Source organism: Protomyctophum bolini (assembly GCF_963924005.1).
Source record: "Protomyctophum bolini genome assembly, chromosome: 2".
NCBI lineage: Eukaryota > Metazoa > Chordata > Actinopteri > Myctophiformes > Myctophidae > Protomyctophum > Protomyctophum bolini.
The window spans coordinates 17,028,112-17,050,680 of NC_137863.1; the positions used below are offsets into that span (position 1 = coordinate 17,028,112).

General features: G+C 43.7%; 1 protein-coding gene across 1 annotated transcript in view; it reads left to right on the top strand.

Moving 5' to 3' along the window:
• eogt (EGF domain-specific O-linked N-acetylglucosamine (GlcNAc) transferase) overlaps window positions 1-17,556 on the top strand; it is a 102,210-nt gene extending 84,654 nt beyond the window's left edge. The window contains exons 8-16 of the mRNA XM_080775460.1: window positions 2,880-2,983; window positions 3,538-3,630; window positions 7,258-7,329; window positions 9,041-9,127; window positions 11,473-11,541; window positions 11,928-11,989; window positions 13,087-13,206; window positions 14,121-14,223; window positions 16,723-17,556. Of these exons, the coding sequence (XP_080631586.1) occupies window positions 2,880-2,983; window positions 3,538-3,630; window positions 7,258-7,329; window positions 9,041-9,127; window positions 11,473-11,541; window positions 11,928-11,989; window positions 13,087-13,206; window positions 14,121-14,223; window positions 16,723-16,869 (857 nt within the window). The 3' untranslated portion in view covers window positions 16,870-17,556. The remainder of the gene's footprint in view (window positions 1-2,879; window positions 2,984-3,537; window positions 3,631-7,257; window positions 7,330-9,040; window positions 9,128-11,472; window positions 11,542-11,927; window positions 11,990-13,086; window positions 13,207-14,120; window positions 14,224-16,722) is intronic.
• The last annotated feature ends 5,013 nt before the right edge of the window (window positions 17,557-22,569 follow it).

Here is a 22,569-nt window from a genome sequence, read left to right on the forward strand (position 1 = left end):
ATGCCATTAAATGCCTATTTTAAATCAGAAATGACTGTTTTTCTTTGCAGCTTGAGTGGCCCATTTTAGCTGAACATAAATAAATAAAAAAGTCGGCTAAGCAGTATATGTGATCATCAGCATTATACATGATGAAGGCCACCATTGTTTTTTATTGATTGTCAACCTTATCATCAGAATCATGTGCATCCATTGGCTGTTCAACTTTAAAAAGCAAGGAAAAAAATATATGTGAGCAATTGTTTAAGAAGCTGTAGGGACTAAACTATTATTTGTTATTAAATACATTTAACTTAAACATATTAAACAGTCAATAATAATCATATAAACCCAATTTAGTGTTGTGCATTGCTTTTTCTCAGTTTAATTACCAAATTACCAAAAAGTGGCCCAAATTGGCTGACATCACCCTATTTATAATTTTATTTTATCGACGGCACGGGTGGGCAGCCGACCGGCCGTCGATCCCAAATGACTCTGGACTCCACATCACGGTAGTGAAGAAGACAAGAAGTGGTGGAAAGGATAGTAGGATATACCAATACAAACAAAAGAGGTATTAGTGCACGCTGCACACCAATAGTGAGAAGGTGCTGACCACGGGACGGGAGACAAACTTGTAAAGGAAGGATCGGTTGCACAGCTCGTATAGTCACGAATCACGATACAAAACACTTCTATTAAAGACCAACGTTTCAGCACCTTCAGGGTATGAAAGAATGGATACCAATTATGACATAACGCAGGAGAAGATGAGTGGAGTGGAGGAGGAGTGTGGAGGAGGAGAGGAGACTGGAGTGGAGGGCTGGCGATTGGCGAATATAATCGCACAATACGCGTCGCATTTATATGTGTACAGACGCGACTGAATTTTCCGGGCAAATATTTCACATTTTTCGGATCGCTTATTCGCATCGTGTCGCTAATTCGCCAGTGTGTAATGACCTTAAGGCTGTACCCTAGCCCATACGTAGGTAGACACCACTCTAAGGCTGTACCCTAGCCCTGTTTTTATAGGATTCAAGCTTCGGCAGGGATTTTTGAGCGGACCTCCAAACTATCGTTTTATAACCTTCGAGCACCGAAGGTTCTTCCGAGTGCTTTTAACCAAGCTGCAATTCATTATATATGTGGGGGGCATATTGGCCAGTCAATCTAAACTTTGACCTAAAAGAAATTGCAAAAGTAATCATTGAAGGTTTTTTATGATCCTTAGGTTCATCCAAATAATAACATATTATAAATCACACCTGTTTACAAAACAAACATTGAACTAAAGACAAACATTAAACCTGTATATAGGAGGGGCTAGCGCCCCTCAAAAATAGAGTATTATATAAATTGTGGATCATGGTAAATTCAGGGGTTGAAAGTTGGAGTACCATTAAAAACCTTTAGGGCAAAACAAATGTAAATTTAATTTTGCTTTAAGAAGCATGTAATGTGTCAAACTAGGGCGTTTTCATGATTCTGAATCCATTCCAATGATTAGTTTTGCACGGAAATTGATTGTCATGGGTCAGACCAATATATCGGTCGGCGTGACTTTTTACTAAAACAACATAAAGGAAGTTTTCAACCTTTTAAATCCCAACAGATCTCCTAACCTGTTGTTTTGGGGAGTGCATGGTTTCAGTTCATTCAACCTCCTCTTGTGTGTTGGCTAGTGAGGTGCACCCTAGGAGACATTTATACTTCAAAGCGCACAGAGAACAGCTGATATACAAGCTCACATTGCATCGTGGATGCGACTATTGAGTGTAGAGGTCTGCGTGCGCGACACCATCACGGGACGAAGCATAAATTATACTTGATGGGCTGCAGGTGCGCGTGCAGCCGTGCACAAACAGGCTCTGCTGCCGTGATCATGAGCGCACCTCCCGTTCTTATGACAGCGACTGGAGGTGTGGTTTTGAGGACAACTGCTTTGAATTACTATTATTGTTCACACAGAAACCAATGGATTGTATATTTCAAGAGTGAGAGAATACAATAAAAATCCTAATCATTCTTCCTCAACACTGGGAGAAAAACAGCATCTGAAAGTTTGAGGGTGCATTTTTTACACGTGAGTGCAGCTAGAACTTTTCCATTGCATCTTATGAGAGGCAGGGTTCTTCTGCTGCTGGTATGCGCTCGCATGCTGTTTCTTATCAGTGTGACGTCGTCTGTTAAGGCGATAACACATTAGCTTATCCCCAATGTCTGCATGCAAGAACATGAACTGTAGAAACATTCCTACAGTTGATCTGTTGTTGTTGTTGTAGTAACGACCCAGCACACTCAAACAAAGGGGCTAATGACCCCCCTTGGGCCCCCTCCACTCTCACTATAGCTAGACACTAGTACAGGTAAAAAATAAAGTACAGGTAACAATCTCTCTCTCTCTTTGTTCAACTCAACTGTCATTGCATCTCTGACTCTATATATGTATTTATAATTTCATTTTACCGACGGCACAGGTGGGCCACCGTGTTCTCCCCCTGCCTCTGGGCCCCAACGCAGTTGCGTTGTCTCCGTATCGCTCCGTAGCGCTAGTTCCGCGTGCATCACAGAAGGGTTCGGTTGGCCAATCAGAGGCGCGACTCCCTCTTTCCCAGTGGCACTTGCTTTGGCAATGTAAACGTTTGTTTCCTCGTGGCATCGACGCAGCGTGCCTTCCGTACTTCTGCTTGCCTTCCGTCTTACGCTAGAGACACATGGCTCCAGTGAACTGCAGCCGCCAATGAGGCATCTATATATTTATTTAATATCGATGCCTACCCCCACTGCTCCTCTACGGCCCTTATTCCTGGCCACACCAGGAATAAGGTTAATACCTTTGAGGCGTGACTGTAGAATAAAAATGTGTCAAAGTGATTCTGCATGTCTTTTGACAGGGGTGAACATGTACCACCACTTCTGTGATTTTGTCAACCTGTACATCTCCCAGCACATCAACAACTCCTTCAGCTCAGACATCAACATCCTCATGTGGGACACGGTGGGTACTTGAGGATGCAGTGCTACTGTGATAACTTATTCATATGGACGCAAAACTGAAGAGAAACAATCATGCATAACCTGGATGCACAGGATGCACCCTAGCATGGCTCTGAATATTGTCTCTGTCGCGTGGAAACCCCGATGTCCAAAACGGTTACTTTTCACGATTCAAATTCAAAAACAGCAAAAGTAACAGATCTACAAGCTCAAAATGTGTCACTTCCAGCCACGTTTCGAGCTTGTGAATCTGCTACTTTTGATGCTTTTGTGTGACACTGTAGTATGATCCAGTAGGGCGTTAATTTGCAGGGGGGGGAAACAGCAGCGATATGATAAAAGCTGGCGTGAATTTGGAGGAAGTCTTATGAAGTGTCATCTTTAAATGTCTACTCAATCATGCATTACTTGCATAAAACAAAAACGTCCTGAGGACTTGTTTCCATTGTAGTCCTACTTGACACCCAGCATAGGAATGCTTGTGGTTAAAATATATATTATTGTATTTCTGACATAATATATTTGTGTTTGTGTGTTCTTCTCTCACATCTGAAGAGTTTCTATGGTTACGGAGATCTGTTCAGTGAGACGTGGAGGGCCTTCTCAGACTATGACATCATTCACCTGAAGACCTACGACTCTAAGAGAGTATGTATGCTGCCTGACTGTTGAAGTGATTTTGGTTGGAAATTAAAACAAAAGAAAAAAAGGAGAGCTGTAATAAATCCCATTTAGACCTGTATCTATTCATTATTAAACCTTGTGTATACATCTATCTATCTATCTATCTATCTATCTATCTATCTATCTATCTATATATCTATCTATCTATCTATCTATCTATCTATCTATCTATCTATCTATCTATCTATCTATCTATCTATCTATCTATCTATCTATCTATCTATCTATCTATCTATCTATCTATCTAGATCTATCTATCTATCTATCTATCTATCTATCTATCTATCTATAAATGCACCACGTCTCTGTGTACTGTATGTATGTGTGTAATCCACGTAACTCGAGAAACGTTCACCCCACCGACTTCGAATTTGACACACGTGTTCCACACCACCACAGGGAGTGCAGCGCCCGACCTTGAGTCGGTGGGATACACCGTTGTCCAGACCCAGCACAAAAGCCTCTGTCCGGGCTCTGGACAGGGCCCAAATTAGCCAATTGACCACACCTTGAGCATCCCCAGATCTCCATATTTGGGCATGCCTGACAAATTACTCCATGTATGGGCATAAAGACATAATAACTGGGTGGGGAATGCATGTCCAACTTGCATCGTTCCAAGTAGGCCAGTGCCCAACGGGCACCGCTCTAGCGTTTATTAATTGACACTGTGTGGAAGTTAAAGCGGGGATGTCACGCCCCTCGGGAAGCTATTAAGGCTATTAGCGCTAGCATCTAGATTGTGACGTAAAGTCGGGCCAGCTCAATTTGACCAATGAAATTGATCTTGTATCTGGTCTAAATGTCAGAGCGGCTCTGGGCTCTGCGAGTTAGCGTTCCTGGTGGCTATCAACTCATGCTAGTGGTTTTGAGGCCACCTTCAGCCTCATAGCTGGGTAAAAGTTTGGTGGAAAAATTACTTTTTTGCTACAAAAAACTCGCCAGAATGACACCGAGTTGACGTCCAAGTTTTAGGGAAAACTGTTGCATAATCGCAATTCCGCGCGACGGGCTCCATCGTACCCATCTTGTCTATCTGTCTCCCCCCCGCTGACACGCCCTCAGCCGGCTAAGTGCTGAACAGGGCTCACGGAGCCCTGGAGCTTCACGTAACGTTACCACTGCCAGGCTGTGACTACTCTAGCAAAACTGCGCCGGCCTCTCCACCTCTCTCTCTCTCTCTCTCTCACACACACACACACACACACACACACACACACACACACACACACACTCACTCACTCTCTCTCTCTCTCTCTCTCTCTCTCTCTCTCTCTCTCTCTCTCTCTCTCTCTCTCTCTCACACACACACACACACACACACACCGATATAGGGGCGGTCTCTCTCTCTCTCTCTCTCTCACACACACACACACCAAGTTGATTCTATCGGTATGTTTTAGCCTGTGTGTATAGCTGTTGTGAACGCGAAGAGTTGTGTTTATTATTTACCAAGAAGAGCATCGGCTCTATCCGTCATCCATTGCAACTGCAAGACGGCGAGACGCGGTGTGTGTGTGTGAGAGAGAGAGAGAGAGAGAGAGAGAGAGACTATAGCTGGCCTGCTGCAGGGCAGGCAGTGAAGGTTCCTTCCTTCCTTGTGTTTGCAACATGGGGCTGCATGAATGAATGAGTGACAGCTCGTTACGTCTAATGCTCTACTGAATGAAGTGGAGGCTTTCCCAGCTATAGCCCTGTACCAAGCAGTTTTAGAGAAAATATTTTTATTTTTAAGACTGTGACCGCGGGTGACTATACCATTAAAAAACAACCGCTGTTCTGGTACGGCAGACTAGCCTGCTAGCCCCATAATGCGCCCTCTCCCTCTGCTACAGAATGAGCGGAGGGAGAGGGCACATATGGGACATATGCATACCTGCATGAATGGGACATGGGGATCCGTAATCATCATGAATTGGGGCCGACACGGTTACTTACAGTGACTCATAATACCCAATTACGGATTACCCATACAATGTTTTTCACTCGTGAATTCTGTAGACAGTCTTGCCTACGTCAATTCCAAGGACAGGGCAGAGAGCGATCGGCTCGACTATAATGAATAAATTGGACAGAGCAGCAGTAATTGGAATAAATAAATGCATGTTGTCTTGTGTTCTTATCTTCTCGGGGCTATTGTTAATGCATGTTCAAAATCAATCAGCAATTTGACCTAAATATTCCCATTTCATATTTATATTATGGCGACGAGTAGTCACTCATGACGGACAATCTGACATAATATAGGCAATGAAACGGTCAGTAAAGTGGAATGAATCACAGCATTATATCGCCCCTTGCTGCAGAACAAAGCAGACATTTTAATACTGTATTGAATAGTTTTTGTGCTTGTTACAGTTCTACAAAGTACAAACTATTAATTTAATACAGTTTTCGGACTCGGTGAGTTGTCTCCCTCTGAGACCCTAAAGAGAGAGAGAGAGAGAGAGATATACGGAGGGAGAAAAAAAAAAGAAAACACCCCCACCTCCTCTCGCAATCTCCCCGTTCTGAAGTGCCTTGTGTCCCGGCCAGAGTTCAAGGCTTACCGCGGCCCGCGATTCTCATGAATTCATTATGCATAAACAAACATTTCACATGTTCAAACAATGTTGTGTGTGTGTGTGTGTGTGTGTGTGTGTGTGTGTCTGCGTGTGTGTGTGTGTGTGTGTGTGTGTGTGTGTGTGAGAGAGAGAGAGAGAGAGAGAGAGAGAGGCGTCCCCCGTGTGTGCTTGTGCAGCCTGCACGAACCCGGCGGTGAGAGCCTGAGAGGGGGCTCAGACGGACTAGTCACGCGAAATTGCGATTATGTAACAGTTTACCCTAAAACGTACACGTCAACTCAATGTCATTGTAAGGAATAAATAAAAGCAATAAAATAATTTTTTAATGATATTTTCACCTAGTATGACGCAAAAGGTTACCTCAAAACCACTAGCCTTTACTGCGCTAGCCACTCAGCTCGGCTAGATGCTAGGTCACGTCAGAGCCTGAGATATAGTCACGTGTCGTTTGAAACTGTTTTCATTCAGACCACGTGATGTACCTTATCAGCAATGTTAATCTCGGGCTTTGACACTCCCCCTTTAAATAATTTGCTGTCTCTCCTCTGCAGTGCTGCCTATCAGTGTTGATTGAAAGGGACCATTTCAAAAGCATGCATGCTACACATGAAGGGGGTTCAGTTTGGCTTGAGGCTAGCCAGGGTCCGGGATAACATCAGCGGGGAGTTGTCCTACCATTTTAAGTCGTTGTTTCTCAAGTTTTCAAGTGTTCATTTCTGTTTCCTATTCTTGGAACCTTGTTTAGGCCAGTCTTTATTGATTGAAATTGAATTACTTTTGCTGTTTAAAAAAAGGACCTTAATAGTGGACTTGGACCTGTCGGCCTCAAGTCTATGAATGGGTTAAAACTATACGGTATATTCCTGACTGTTAATGTAATTGGATGTAATCAACCAAATGTGGGTCCGCAATATTGGCCTCTGGTCTTAATGTGTCTAGCAGTTTGGGAATCTACCTGTTGAGCTTTGTAAAACTATTTAAAATCCCTGATGTTTGTACATTGAACTTATTCATCATCTATGGCTAGGTGTGTTTCAAAGACGCCTTCTTCTCCCTCCTCCCGAGGATGAGATATGGACTGTATTACAACACTCCTCTGGTAAGTTACAGTGTGTGTGTGTGTGTGTGTGTGTGTGTGTGTGTGTGTGTGTGTGTGTGTGTGTGTGTGATAGTTGCACATATGAGGTGCATTATACATGGATATCCTCAAACATCATATTTTCTGTGTCTTTAATCCCTACCCACATTTTTTTATCTCCTTATTCATATATTTGTTTCATCCCATGTGTCAGTCATTTCCCCTGTATTCATTGGCCCTTTGTTTCCTGCACGCAGAAACAGGTTTCATGGATAAATTACATGTTTATGGTCGGCCCCTAAACATGCAATTTGGTCAAATATTTATGTGACGCTTTCCACAGCCCGGGCGGCGCTTATGTTATTTAGATGATTATTCCGAGGGGATTTGTGTAAAGATGGTATCATGTAAATGTGTGCATGAGACCCAGGGCTCCAGCCTTGAGGTGTGAAATATTGATAGGTTAGCCTCATATCTGACGCTTTTGTTTGCCCCTACTGCTCATGTCATGTTTATATTCATGTGCTCGTGTTTGAGGTCGCAGCATGCGAGAGATTCACACACCTGGTGTGATGCTCTTTCATGGCATATAATATGTTTGCGATTGACAGTTTCCCCATCACATATTTGCGAGATTGACATTCTGATTGGACTGATTTATTTTACGTCCGACACATCAATATGGTGTGTTGAACAATGTTCTAAATCATTGGTTCTCAAAGTGGGGGTCCGGGGGACCCCCAGGGGTCCTTGAGTGCGTCCCCAACAAAAGTAGTTAACTTGGCATCACAATCATTTTAACCACTTTACTTTATTTATATGTTGGTTTTTAGTCGACTAAATCTACAGTTGATTTTTCGACAAGATGTATTTTGGCAAGCCTTGATGGCGTCCTAATGGCAGATTTTACACTTGGCTGCATGCTGAAACTCTACAAGCTCACACCGCATCACGGTGAACTTGTAGATCTGCTATATAGTGCAACACGCGAGCGCAACCAAAAATAAAATGACTTTAATTTTATTATAGTTCTGCTGGAACTCCACTCCCTCCCTAAGTTTATTTGTTGTCAAAATTGTTAATATATTTAGTCTTAGTTTTAATCACAGTTTTTATTTAATTTTTATTTCGTTTTGATCAGTGAAAAAAAAGTAGTCAACGAACATTTTTCGTCATAGTTTTAGTCGACGAAATGAACACTCGGCCGCCTCCCTAGGGGGTGCAGACCAAGTACAAGATGGGGGGATTATATCTCCACGTTGCCATTGGAATGCCTCGGGATCCACCCAGGATGAAATGGCTAATGTGGAGCTGTCTGCTTCACCATGAAAGGATGGATAGATGGATGGTGAATTGGACCAGAATAGAATACTTTTATTGGCAGTTTGGGAGAAAAAAATCACAACAATGTCACCATTTAGAAAACACCAACGTGGATTATGCACGAAAACAGCCGAAAGTTACCTACAAAAAAAACTGTACAGACAACCATGAAACAAAGAAAATGTAATCCTTTATTTATAAAGTTAGAAGCAAAGCAATATATATTGGAGAAGAATCTAATGCAGTCGGAGGTGTGTGTGTGTGTGTGTGTGTGTGTGTGTGTGTGTGTGTGTGTGTGTGTGTGTGTGTGTGTGTGTGTGTGTGTGTGCGCGCATGCGCGTGTGCGTGTGCGTGCGCGTATAACCTTTTTGTGTGGTGTGTGTGTGTGCGTGTGGTGTGCTGATGGCAGATCTCAGAGTGTTACAGTGAGGGGATGTTCAGGGCTTTCTCCCAACATGTCCTCCATCGCCTCAACATCCCACAGAGGGGACCAAAGGTAAGAGGAACAATCTGTTGCTTCTTAGTGCAGCTCAATACTCCATGATTACATTTCTCCCTGGCCGGGGGAGTCAAACCCAGGCCGACCCCAGTGAGGGGGGCAAATCCTAGACACTGACAGTGACAACTAGTCCAGTAGACGTTGTTCAGGCTGAGGAGCACCCCTTAGCTGAGAGAGAGCAGGACCCCCACTTATACAGTATATTGTATAAAATTGTGTTGCAGATGAAACATTTTCCTAGGTTTCATAGATAGCTTCATAGACGTGTTTGACAGCGACATTTTGCGTATTTTGAGACATTTAACCACCTTTCACTCTGTACTTGATCTGTTCCCTCCACGCAGTATTGTTGGCTAAAGTTCTCTTCAGAATAGGGGTGCTATAGGGTTCAAGTGGTTAATGCAAGTGGTCAAAGACAATCTAGGCTCATCTAAAAGCTCATAACGTGTCGTAACAGAGGGTTTAACCCATTTTGGGCGGGAACCCCTTTTGGTGTTTTAAACATTATGTTATCATTAAGCTGTTGAAAAATAGCAGATCTATACAAGCTCATAGCGCACCACCGAGTGACGCGCTACGAGCTTGTAGGTCTTAAATCGTGAAAATATTTATTTCAGAAAACTGGAGGATTTAGAAGATTATTATAGAAGATATTTCGAGGTCAGGCCTAAATGGTGAGAACTGTCTTTTGGGCTCCATTGGATGGCACTGGCTGTGGTAGTTTACTACATGGCTGTGGTAGTTTACTACATGGCTGTGATAGTTTACTACATGGCTGTGGTAGTTTACTACATGGCTGTGGTAGTTTACGACATGGCTGTGGTAGTTTACGACATGGCTGTGGTAGTTTACTACATGGCTGTGGTAGTTTACTACATGGCTGTGGTAGTTTACTACATGGCTGTGGTAGTTTACTACATGGCTGTGGTAGTTTACTACATGGCTGTGGTAGTTTACTACATGGCTGTGGTAGTTTACTACATGCCGGATGAGCTCTGTTGCTTCTGCAGCATATACTGCTGCGCCATGGGCTGGCAAGGAGATGCCATGTCCAAACTGCACAGATTGGGTGTACGTTTAATACATGTATTATGCATCAGGCAAGCTCATTGTGGCTCCAGTGCTCCATACCTGTAACAGTAACGACTGAAAGCCCGTATGCATGGAATGAAGAGATGGGGATAGCAGATATTTTATGAGCTGATATCTAGCACAGACTTACAGGAGTTCTCGGTTCACAGACCAGACGGGAGGAGGAGGAGGAGGAGGGGGGGGGGGGGGGGGGGGTAGTATGGCAGGGCACTGACGTGAATTACTGACAGGCAGTAAACGGAAAAGCGTACAGGCACATATATACGTATACACACATACATGCTGTACACCACTGTTCATCTCCTCCGCACACCTCTATCTGCAACTCTCGGGTCTATAACACCGCTGCACGCATCACAGGTGTACAGTATGTATGTTTTTATGGCGCAGCACTCCAATTGCTCGACTGTATATTTATGACCGGCGAAGCCCGATAACTTCTCCTCATCCTATGGAGCAGCTCATTGGGTATTCATGGCCCTCGCTGGATATATGCTAAGTGGCTACAGATGCAGGGCTGCTAGCGATAGCGGGCGGGCAGCTGAATGAGAGGTCTTCCTGGCCCTGACCCTCTTCTCATCGCTAGATTAATGCCACACAGCCAAACACACTCACACGGTTCCTCTCTTCCATTGTCCTTTGCTCATCGCCTTCCCTTCGGCCGAATCACAACGTGGCAACTCTTCAATACTTTTATTATTAGTAGTAAAATGGGGATGAAATTAGGTCTTTGTTGAATGTGTTATGCCCATAGCTTTTACTGAAGTAATTTGTCAGATGGGTGATTCTGTGAGGAATGGTTTTAAATTGATAGTTTGCGTATAGTGTAGCATGTGATCCTTATCACATGCTACACTATGATTTAGTTCCATGTGACACACAAACGCGTGTGTCTTATAGCCACCAACATGGACTAATCACTTTCCAATTCAAAAGGAGTTGGGCGTTGAATGGGCTTATATTGGAGGAGGCATGTCTGATCAAATGAATATCAAATATCAAAAATATTGAATCAATCAACTTAACTTAAACTCTCTGGGGTGCACACAAAAGTAGACGTGAAGATGACCCCAGAAATGTTTTAAATTGAAATTCCCATTGAATGTGGGTTAAAGTGGGTGAACAAGTCATCTCTCTGCCTGGCAAGGTGTCGCAGAACTTTTGCAATTGTTGTGAAGGAGCGTGGCATTTTGCCAGCCATCTCCTCTTGTCCTTGGCTGATTGATTATTGGGCACATTGCTGTTTTCAGGAGGGGCGTGTTCGTGTCACCCTGCTTGCTCGCAGCACGGAATACAGAAGAATATTAAACCAAGTGGAGGTGAGTCTCTTTCCATCTCTATGTTTCGCTCATTTTCTCCACGCTGTCCTGTCTCTGTGAGTCTCTCCCATCTCATGGGATTCCCTCCCTCTCTCTTCTTCTTCCGTCTCTCATCCTTTCCACCCTTCTCATCTGTATTCCTTCCCTTTAGAGAAGTGTCTTTCTCTTGCCGTCTCTCTCAGTTCGTCCTCTCCAGCCTTCCGCCCCTTCTTCCGAACATTGATTTACTGCCCTCCTCTCTTAAGTGCCCGTTTAAACTCTTATTTGCCATAAACAGTGGGGGTGGGCTGAAAAGGGAGGGGCCCTTGTGATGTGTATGGCTGGACGTCCATGTTAGTTTGTCCTCTCATTGATCAGAAGAGATGTGTCGCTGTCGTTGATTACAGATGGTGAACGCCCTCAAGACCGTGCCTTTACTGGAGGTCAATGTGGTGGACTACAAATACAAGTGAGTTAAATGGCTCCTGCTGCATTCTGAGGTGGCACAATGAGGGGACCAATATGAACCACACAAAGCCTTTGAAGTTGCTAAAAGCCTACATTGTAAATTGTAAGGTGGTTCAATTATCTTGGCTCAACTTTGGTCAGTGCTTGTTATAGGAGGACGTCACAGCGGCGAGAGGTTGGGAGTTTGTTGGGTACATGCTTAAGTTCCCACATACTACACAGTCTGACAGTCATCCGACGCCCTATACCCCAAACACTAACCGATGCGATGCATGTCGGACCAACGCATGTCGGGAGCAATGGGTGATTTGCGCATGTCGGACTTTTGTTGTGTGGGTGAGCGTGTGCACCCTGAGTTGGTACATGAGTTTGTTAACTGGTCAAATACCTGAGGGTATGGTCACACATTGCCTAGGCCAGTGTTCAACCTGTGGGTCGGGAATCCCCCCCCCCAAAAAAAAAACCCCAATACAAATAGAAAAAGACCATACTGCAAAAGTAATAAACAAACTATCTTCTAACAATAAATGGACCGGATTTCTGTACATGCACTTTCTGTACATGTACTTCTGTAATCCATGTATCTCGACAGCCGTTACACTGACCGAAGACTGACTTCAAATGTACCACTCACGTTGCACACGACCAGAGGGAGTGCAGTGGCCGGAGTCGCAATCAATTGGCTCATTAGGGCCACTGCCAGAGCCTTTTGTGGCGGTTCTTAATCTGGACAACCGCCGAACCGACCAGCTCAAAGCCAGGCACGGCACTCCCTCTGGTCGTTGTGTGCAACGCGTGTGTCGAATTTGAAGTCGGTCATTGGTTCTCAAGATATGTGGATTACAGACGCACTAGTACAGTACGTACATATATAGATTCTGTGCATTTACTGTACGATTTGGAAACTTGTGAAATAGGACATTCTGCTAAATTAGTACTTTTGCTTTCAGTACTAATATACTAATAGTATAATTTAATGTGAATACTTGTTTTACTTTTTTTACATCAGACTTAACGTATATTTTTATAACAGAGTATTTCTACATTGTGTTATTGGTACTTTTACTTCAGTGTAAGTGCTTCCATTGTCTGGTTCAGGTACGTCCCGTTCTTGGAGCAGCTGAAGATCACCCACAACTCGGACATCTTCATCGGGATGCACGGGGCAGGCCTCACGCATCTCCTCTTCCTTCCTGATTGGGCCGTCATTTTTGAACTGTGAGCGACACCTCCATTCTGTGTGTGTGTGTGTGTGTGTGTGTGTGTGTGTGTGTGTGTGTGTGTGTGTGTGTGTGTGTGTGTATGTGTGTGTGTGTGTGTGTGTGTGTGTGTGTGTGTGTGTGTGTGTGTGTCTCTCTCTCTCTCTCTCTCTCTCTCTCTCTCTCTCTCTCTCTTTGTGTGATTGTGTGAAACAGAGAGCGAAATGGCCTAGCATGCTGTTCTCAGCCACTTGACTGTGAAATACTGCCCAATTAACTAGGAATTCATCACACCTGGCTGGCGTCCTTGGGTGGAGTGCATGTGTCAATGTTTGTGCGTGCGTGCGTGTGTGTGTGGGTGCGCAAGTAAGCAGTTGGACCTGAACGGTGTGTGTTTTTGTGTATGCGTGCATAGTGTGTGACGTGTGTTACTGTGTTTGTATTACTTGTGAGGACTATATGTCCCCATAAATGCATTAGAACTTGAGAAATGGACATTGTAACGACAACGGTTATTTTACGATTAAAAGATCTACAGTATCTATTGTTTTAGAGATTATTATTAGGAATAACGTGTTCCTTCCACGCGCTACGTCCAACCAGGGAAACTCCCCCCTGTCAGGTGTAAAGGAGCAACTTGGACACTCAGGCATGAAGGGAGCATGAGTTAAGTCCGTTGCTCTCCCCAGGTTGGCGGAGGGTGTGTAGAGCCCAGGATCACAGTAGATGATTGGCACAGGAGTGAAAAATGGGTTACAAAATCGTGGGATAAAAAATATATTTAAAAAAGAGATTATTATTAGTTATGCGTGCATGTGCGCGTGCGTGAGAGTGAAAAAGAGAGAATGTACACGTGCAGAAAGAGACAGAGAGTAGAGACAGCGAGACGAGATGAGGAGAGAGATTGATAAAAGTGTCTGCTTTCTCTCCCAGTTATAATTGTCAGGATGAGAGCTGCTATCGAGATCTGGCTCGGCTGCGGGGCGTCCGATACGTGACTTGGCAGAAAATGGACAAAGTGGTCCCACAAGACAAGGTAGGTGGTGGTCTGCCGTGCCAATGATACACCATTATACAACAGGTCGTTTCGAGGAAGCAATCGGCTTGGTTGAAATAGCCATCTAGCCATGCTTTAAACGAGCATGATGGAACGCCTAATCAAAACATAAAAATCAGCTGCTCTCCCAGAGTGCAGCCGACTGGGTTGCTATGCTAGCGAGTAATCTGTCATTAAAACAATATGTTTTTTTAGCTAATATCTTAGTTTTAATGAAATTCAGTCAACGTGTTTGTTTTTTAAGGGTAACTGTGTAACTCGAGAGTGTGCTTTAACGTTCATTAATGCACTTCTGCGCTGCCTACGGAACTCGCCGTTCCGGCTTGTTCCTCTCGTGTGATATTGCTTAATTAGCACCTTTTTGCTCAATCTCGTTTATTCTTTATTTTATTAGTTCTGCAAACATGCACACAGTGCATAGTGGTTACACACCAACATGCACACAGTGCATAGTGGTTACACACCAACATGCACACAGTGCATAGTGGTTACACACCAACATGCACACAGTGGTTACACACCAACATGCACACAGTGGTTACACACCAACATGCACACAGTGCATAGTGTTACACACCAACATGCACACAGTGCATAGTGGTTACACACCAACACACACACAGTGCATAGTGGTTACACACCAACATGCACACAGTGCATAGTGGTTACACACCAACATGCACACAGTGCATAGTGGTTACACACCAACATGCACACCGTGCATAGTGGTTACACACCAACATGCACACAGTGCATAGTGGTTACACACCAACATGCACACAGTGCATAGTGGTTACACACCAACATGCACACAGTGCATAGTGGTTACACACCAACATGCACACAGTGCATAGTGGTTACACACCAACATGCACACAGTGTATAGTGTTACACACCAACATGCACACCGTGCATAGTGGTTACACACCAACATGCACACCGTGCATAGTGGTTACACACCAACATGCACACAGTGCATAGTGGTTACACACCAACATGCACACACAGTGCATAGTGGTTACACACCAACATGCACACAGTGCATAGTGGTTACACACCAACATGCACACACAGTGCATAGTGGTTACACACCAACATGCACACAGTGCATAGTGGTTACACACCAACATGCACACACAGTGCATAGTGGTTACACACCAACATGCACACACAGTGCATAGTGGTTACACACCAACATGCACACAGTGCATAGTGGTTACACACCAACATGCACACAGTGGTTACACACCAACATGCACACATGTTACTTTCCATCACTACATAAAGGCTACACACATGTACACAGTACGTACGTATATGCTTCATACACAAACATGCACACTGACAGTACGTACGTACATGCTTACATAGCCTACACAAATATATACGCACAGTACAGGTTACACACAACGAACACAAGTTTTTATACACAGAAAGATCATCAGTGTTGATTTAACTCTAAGATGATTTTCTAATACACACACACACACGGGTGCGCACACACACACGCACGCATGCACGCGCGCGAGAGCATGTGAAATTGTGAAAAGACACAAACAATAACACACAGACATTGTTAGAGATCAAACGCTGAGCCGACCAGCTGACAGCACAGAGTGGAAGGCAGCTGGCTGCTGCCTCTCTGCCTGATTAGACACTGTCCTTCAAAAAGATACGTCCTTTTGTCTTGTGGAGGTACTTGAAAATAAATTAGACTTAGACGGAAGTCATGAACATGAACTTGTTTTTTCTTTCGTAGGGGTAAAGTATCTTTCCAGTACAGTAGTGTAGTAATTTTTTGAGTCCACCACAGTGCATCCAGCTCCGCAGAGGGTCTGTACGAACACAACTCTGTTCTGAGGGAAGCTTGGGTGGGTCTTCGGTGGGTTTGTCGCTGCGCCCGTGTCTGTGGGCTGGAATGGAGAAATTATATTTCAAACAGTTGATACAGCTGTTTTGGTGTCTTTAGCCCCTGAGGCCGATTCTACAAATGTTTTGTAAAACGGTTTTCTGAAAAACTTATGTTTCTATGTCTGTGGTTCTCAATGTTAAGGACCCCCAAAATGATATGTGCTTGGCCGAGGAACCCCCATCTCAAGAGAGAATATTAGTTTCCATTTAGGGCAGATTGAAAAAAACATTATACTTGATGTTGAACCCCAGCATTCCTATTCTGGGTGGACCGTGGAACATTAGCCAAAAATAGCAGATCTACAACCTTTCATTGTAGATCGTTTTGGCAAAGAGATGTAAAAAGAACACACCAAGTACAGTGGTTAAACTTAAGTGATAATGATGAATTCCCAAAAGATTATTAAAGTATTCTGCTGCACCCCTGGACTTGTGTCAAAACCCTGCACTAAAACCTAATTGGGACGGACCTTGATGCCTTCACACAGAGTCCACGTCTCACAGTTATTTTTGTTTTGTTTATCCTAGATTTCAAGTTCACTTTATGCTCCTGTCCCTATTTCACAGGGACACCACCCCACCCTGGGGGACCACCCCAAGTTCACCAACTACTCCTTTGAGGTGGAGGAGTTCATGCGCGTGGTGATGGAGGCGGCCGACTACGTCACAAGCCACCCCGAGTGGCGGCTCCGACCCGTCCGCGATGAGCTGTAGAGCCATGTGTGCGGGGGGGGGAAAGAGGCCTTCACAGAAGCTCCCGACAGCTCTCAGAAAACATTCTGTGACGGAGAAGATGAAGCAGCAGAGTACCGTTTTAAGTTGTATTGGTTCTAAATGTTTACATAGCTGTCCACAGGGCTTCAGCGCTCCTGTCTCTCTACTGTCTCTTCTCACACACTGTTGTGATGATAAGCCGGGACGACTGAAAGCAATATGGCAAATGGCTTCTGTTTGAAGATCCTCCTCCACTGGTTCCATTAGCGCCACGACAGTAAAAAGGATGGGGCGTCTCGAGAGGGAAGAGATGCATCCTGCATCCTTTCATTACCTCCATTGTCGACTTCATTCCACACTGACAAAGTTAGCTAATGAGCAGCTGTTAGGGCTCCTTGTCAAACAAGAGCCCCGTTTCCCGCTGTATGCCTTGTCACATGTCACCGATGATGAGTGTCAGCTTAAATGCGGTTCTTAGACAGTCACGTTCGGTGGGAGGGGTTTTAATCATGTCCATGCTACAATAGACATGTGTGTCAGTCCACGAATCTTAAAGCCGTTATTATTCATTTTATTTTACAATCTCTATGGTATATTAGGACATAACTAGTACATCTGCAGTGGTTGGAGGTGGTCTCCCTACTCTTCCATTAAGACATTTCAATCCTGGTGTCGGATTGGACACTGAATGGTATTGTAGTTCAGACATCATTGCATTACCTCTCTCCCTTGGTAGACGGACAGGAAAAAAAAGATTGTAGCTTTAATATGATAAATGTCATTATGTCATTGTCGTTAAAGTGAAGTGTCTATTGGACACCGTATGCGTTTAGTGACATAGCTCTACTCTAGTGTTGCCAACTTAGCGGATTTGTCGCCATATTTAGCTTCTTTCCAGACCCCCCTAGCGACTGAATTAGTGAAAAGCTTCTGGCAAGAAATCTAGCTACTTTTTCTGGTGAATTGGGGACAAATCGTGTTGACAGGCGCCAGAGATAAAACCCTCATTTTTCTTCATTTTCATTCTCAGCCTCAAATCCGCTAAGTTGGCAAAACTAAAAGTGGTCGGCACGTCTGGCTCAGTGGCTTCCTCGGCTCGGTTATGTGCACAGACTGCCACAGTGCTTCCTCCTTTCTTGCTCTCAAGGTCAAGGTCAAGGTAAACTTTATTGTCCACAAGGGAAATTTGTCTTGGGCTTTCACCCCAGCTACAGCCACACATAAAACATCAATGACAACAAAAATACATTACAGAGGAAGACACAACATTACACAATTGCACACATTATGTGAATAATCTAGCCTCACGTAGTTACCGCTGTTTCAGAGCCTCGTTCAGCATCTTAGTTAATGCTGATACAAATTATTTTTTAAATCTGATGTACTTCCACTTTGGTTCTTTGTATCTTCTCGTCGGAGGAAGTGCAGTCTTTGCTGTAGTTTACTACAGAGACTGTCAACATGTGTATTCCAAGTCATTGAGTTGTCAATACAGATCCCCAAGTATTTATATGAGGAGACCTGTGAGATGGTCGAGTCATGGATGACCACAGGCCTGTGGTCACCAATACTCTTGGGGTCAAACACCATCTCCTGTGTCTTCTTAACATTAAGAATAAGGTGGTTGTCGTCACACCACTTTACAAAGTTCTGTACCTTAATCCCTATTCCTTATCCAGAAGGGCTAAGATGGCAGTATCATCCGAAAATGTAATGATGTAATTGTTCGGGTTGCCACTTCTACACTCATTAGTGTACAGGGTAAAAAGGACAGGTGAGCTAATGCAGCCCTGGGGTGCTCCAGTACTCATGGTTCTGCGCTCTGACATAGTGCCATTCACACTGACCCTTTGTGTGCGTTTAGTTAGGAATGAGTGGTACCATCTAATAATAAGCGGATGGACATTTAGGTCCCTCAACCGTTTTATTAATAGATGTGGCTCTGTGACAGAGCAAGAAAGGAGAAAGCACTGGCAGCTCACTTTAGTCTGCTAGTAAAAATAAAATACACACTCAAAGGCATAAAGTATTAACCTTCTAATTCCTGTATGGATCGGAACAAAATAGCGTTCAAAGCGTTAGTTGAAATGAGGTATGTTTTTTTTTTATTACAATGCGTTTAAACGAGCAGCGAATGTTCCGAGTTCAGACCACAGCACAGAGAGTGCCTCAGTGTCGAAAAATGTTTTTCTGGGCTGGCTACATATTTTCGTTGCTAGGGGCGCCTAAAAGTCGCTAGGGGCGCTAAAAAGCCACGCGCGCGCATATCTCACCCCTAGCGACTTTTAGCTACTTTTCAAAAAGCCACTAGCTACTTCCGTTACTGGAGAGTTGGCAACTAGGAGCATGCAAGCTATCAAAGCTACACAATTGGTATTGCTGGATTCAGTAGAACCGCACCTTTCCAACAAGCGTGCTATTTATTGCCTTGACAATCAATGTCAGAGTCACTGCAAAGTAAAGACAACATTCTACATAGATTTACATTTCCACCTACTGAAGAAATTACTATATATCCTATTTCCATTCAGACTATGACATTCATTCATTGATATTTGTAGAATGTAGAGGGATGTCCTGGCTTCACGTATGCCCAGTTTTAAATCTCTCAGAGCTTAAATCTCTCAGAGCTTTGTTGTGAATATGTATGAGTTTATATGCCTCAACCCCCAGACGGCCATACCAGGCTTCATTTTTTAGTTTGGGGCTGTATAACAATATACGGTATATCAAGACAATTTCACCACTTTAGCAGTAAAATATTTCTATACAAGAATCCATTTCATGTGTGGGAGGCCTTGGAGATGAGGAGAATGTGTTTGTCCCAGTCCCACCTCCGGTAGGGGTAATTCGAAAACTAAAGCAGACCCTTTTGGTCCGTTTGTCACTGCCCTGGTGATTGAAATTGGAAATGGTGCCGGGGACCTATGGCCATTTCAGGCCTCATTAAACAGCAGTTGATGGAAACACACATTGATTGGAAATTTGCTTAGGATTGCACAACATTTAGATGGAAACATGAATATATAGAGACTTATCTCTCCCAAACGTGCTTCTGATGGACATCTAATGTGTGTTTGGTAGCTGTGTGTGCATACATGCGTGCACATGCGTCATGCATGTGTGCACTTATGTGTCTGTATCTTTGACACAACTCAGTTATGGCGATATTCCTTTTACACAAGCGCGCGTGACAAAACAATCACAAACACCTGGTAGATTTTCCAAATCCGACACTGATGAAGTCCGGAGGGACCAAAACAAACCTTCTGTCTGACAAACCATGGAATACAGTGAGGAAGCCCCTTGTCATTCACAGCTCATCACCATGTATGGAGGACATGCAGAAATGTGTTTTGCTCAAAATGCAAGAACATCGTGAAGTCATAATAAAACAATAACAATGTATACAAGGCAAACAAAGTATGTAGCCTATAGGGGCAGCAGCCTGTTTGCCATGCATTTCTATGGTAACTGCGCTGAGGATGCTCCTCTTCCCATCGCCCAAGTATCGTGCTTCAGCGCTCAATGCGCCCTGCAGTGTTTCCTGGCACAGCTCTCATGGGCACTTCAAGCACATAATGTTTTAGCCAATCTACAAGCTCACAGGAGACTACGTTCAGCATAGCACGTCGTCTCACATCTACTGTTCTTTTGTTATTTTCAAAACACTCGATGCTCCAGTCCATTTTATTTGTATATCTCCAAATCTAAGTTTTTTCGTGGCGTTTTACACAGAGACAGTTAACAGTGGTTGAAACCACTGAAACTATAATGTAGTGGTTCTCAACCTTTTCAAGCTGTGACACCCCCAAAATAATCATTTTGAACTGGGGACCCCCCAAAATAATCATATTTGAATCCCCCGCCCTGACAAGCACTTGGATTGTAGGAGTTGAGGCACTCAATTTAGTTTGACTCGGTTCCACAGATAAATATTGTGAAAACAGCCCATCTGCTATTTTCACAATTTTGCCTCTTTCTTTTTTTTGACAATTTGGCCGATTTTTCACCCAGTGTCTATTATCACTACACTTCCTCTGCCAACCTGAGGGGGCAGTGGACTGGCCTCATGATTCCTTCTATGCATGAGGAGTCCAAGCTGCTGCTTTTCACCTGACAGAGGAGAGGTTCCCTGGCCGGACATACAGTAGCGCATGGAAGGAACACGTTATTCCGACCAGTTCCTTTCCCCTCCATCAGGCGCCCCAGCTGGCCAGGGGGAGGTAATTTGGCCAATGTTTGACCAGTTTTATAATATAGGTTGTTCATTACTTTTGATACATTAATGGTCTTTTTCTTTTTTCTTATTTTTTGAGGTCTTTAAAGTCCTTACATTGTCAATTCACTGTAATCTGGGGACCCCCCAAATCATGTGATTTGGGGGATACTATTTGTTTAGATCTGCGATTCCCAACCACTGGTGGGCCGCGAGGATATTGTAAGTGGAGTGTCATATTATTTGGGGGCCCCCCAAATAATTGGCAGAACACTAAGATTTTAATTTAACATGAATATAAAACATTTATGTATAAAAGGGTTTCTTTAAAACATTGCAAGTGTTGTTTTTATTGTGATATTGAAAATGTTGTTTTGATGAATAGGAAATATACTGCATTAGTTCCATTGGTCCTACATTAACAATGGGTTGATAAACATTCTCTGAAAATGTATACGGCCCTCCAGGTTCCCAACCTTGTCTGGATCTGGGAACCACTGGTTTAGATCTCTTCTGGGGAGCAGCACAGCAAAATCAACATGTTTTTTGTATGCAATTTATTAGGTTGAAGCCACAGTACATCATGCGTCAGAATCGATTCTGTTCAGACAGAACCTTTTTTTTGTGACATTTAACATTCAGAACCCCCCACTCAACAACGTCCCGAAACAGAAACACACGGACTGACCTCATGCTTCCTTCTATGGAAGGCCAGTTTAGAGACCAGGATTACTGCATGTTTTTGTGAGGGTACCTACTCCACACAGAAAGGCCCTTTCGCCAACAGAGTATACTCAAGTGGGAAGTGTCCACTACATTTATGAGTGTATGAGCTTTCTATAAAAGCCATTGTATAGGATGTAGGTCTATGTACGTTTCTCTACTATAGTATAGGCTACAGCTATACTGTATCTGGTTTAGGAGAGAATGTTTATCGTTGAGTGGGGATGCTCTCAGTACAGGCTTAATAACTACTGCTGAGGGTGCTGCTATAGCAACTGTTTCAACATCTGCTGTTGTTTTTGTACTAAACTTCAAATAAAGGGAATGCGCACAAATTGCCGTCTGAATGCCCTGCTTGAGAGTGCTTTTTGAGAGATAAGAAGATCATTCTCTTGTTTTGTGGCTTTCTCGTCCAGTTGATGTTTTATTTATGCGTGGAAGTTTGGAACAAAGTTGAGCCGATTTGGGCTGTGTTTTACAAGATAATATGTGTGTCAGTGTGTGGATCATTTTCTATACAGAAAGAAAATAAATAATTCAAAAGTGCTAACACATGACTCTGATTCTCTTTTTTACCATATTGGGCATCATCAGGGATTTGATTCGTTATGATTTTAATCAATCATCTTTTGAAGTGTGACCTTGAAGGTGGGTAAAAAATAAAGAACATGGAGCCCCTGTCCGGCCAATTCTTGCTGATGCCAGACAGGTCTTTGCTGTGGCTTTCATTATTTTAGTGAGCTTGGGCCTGAGGAGGG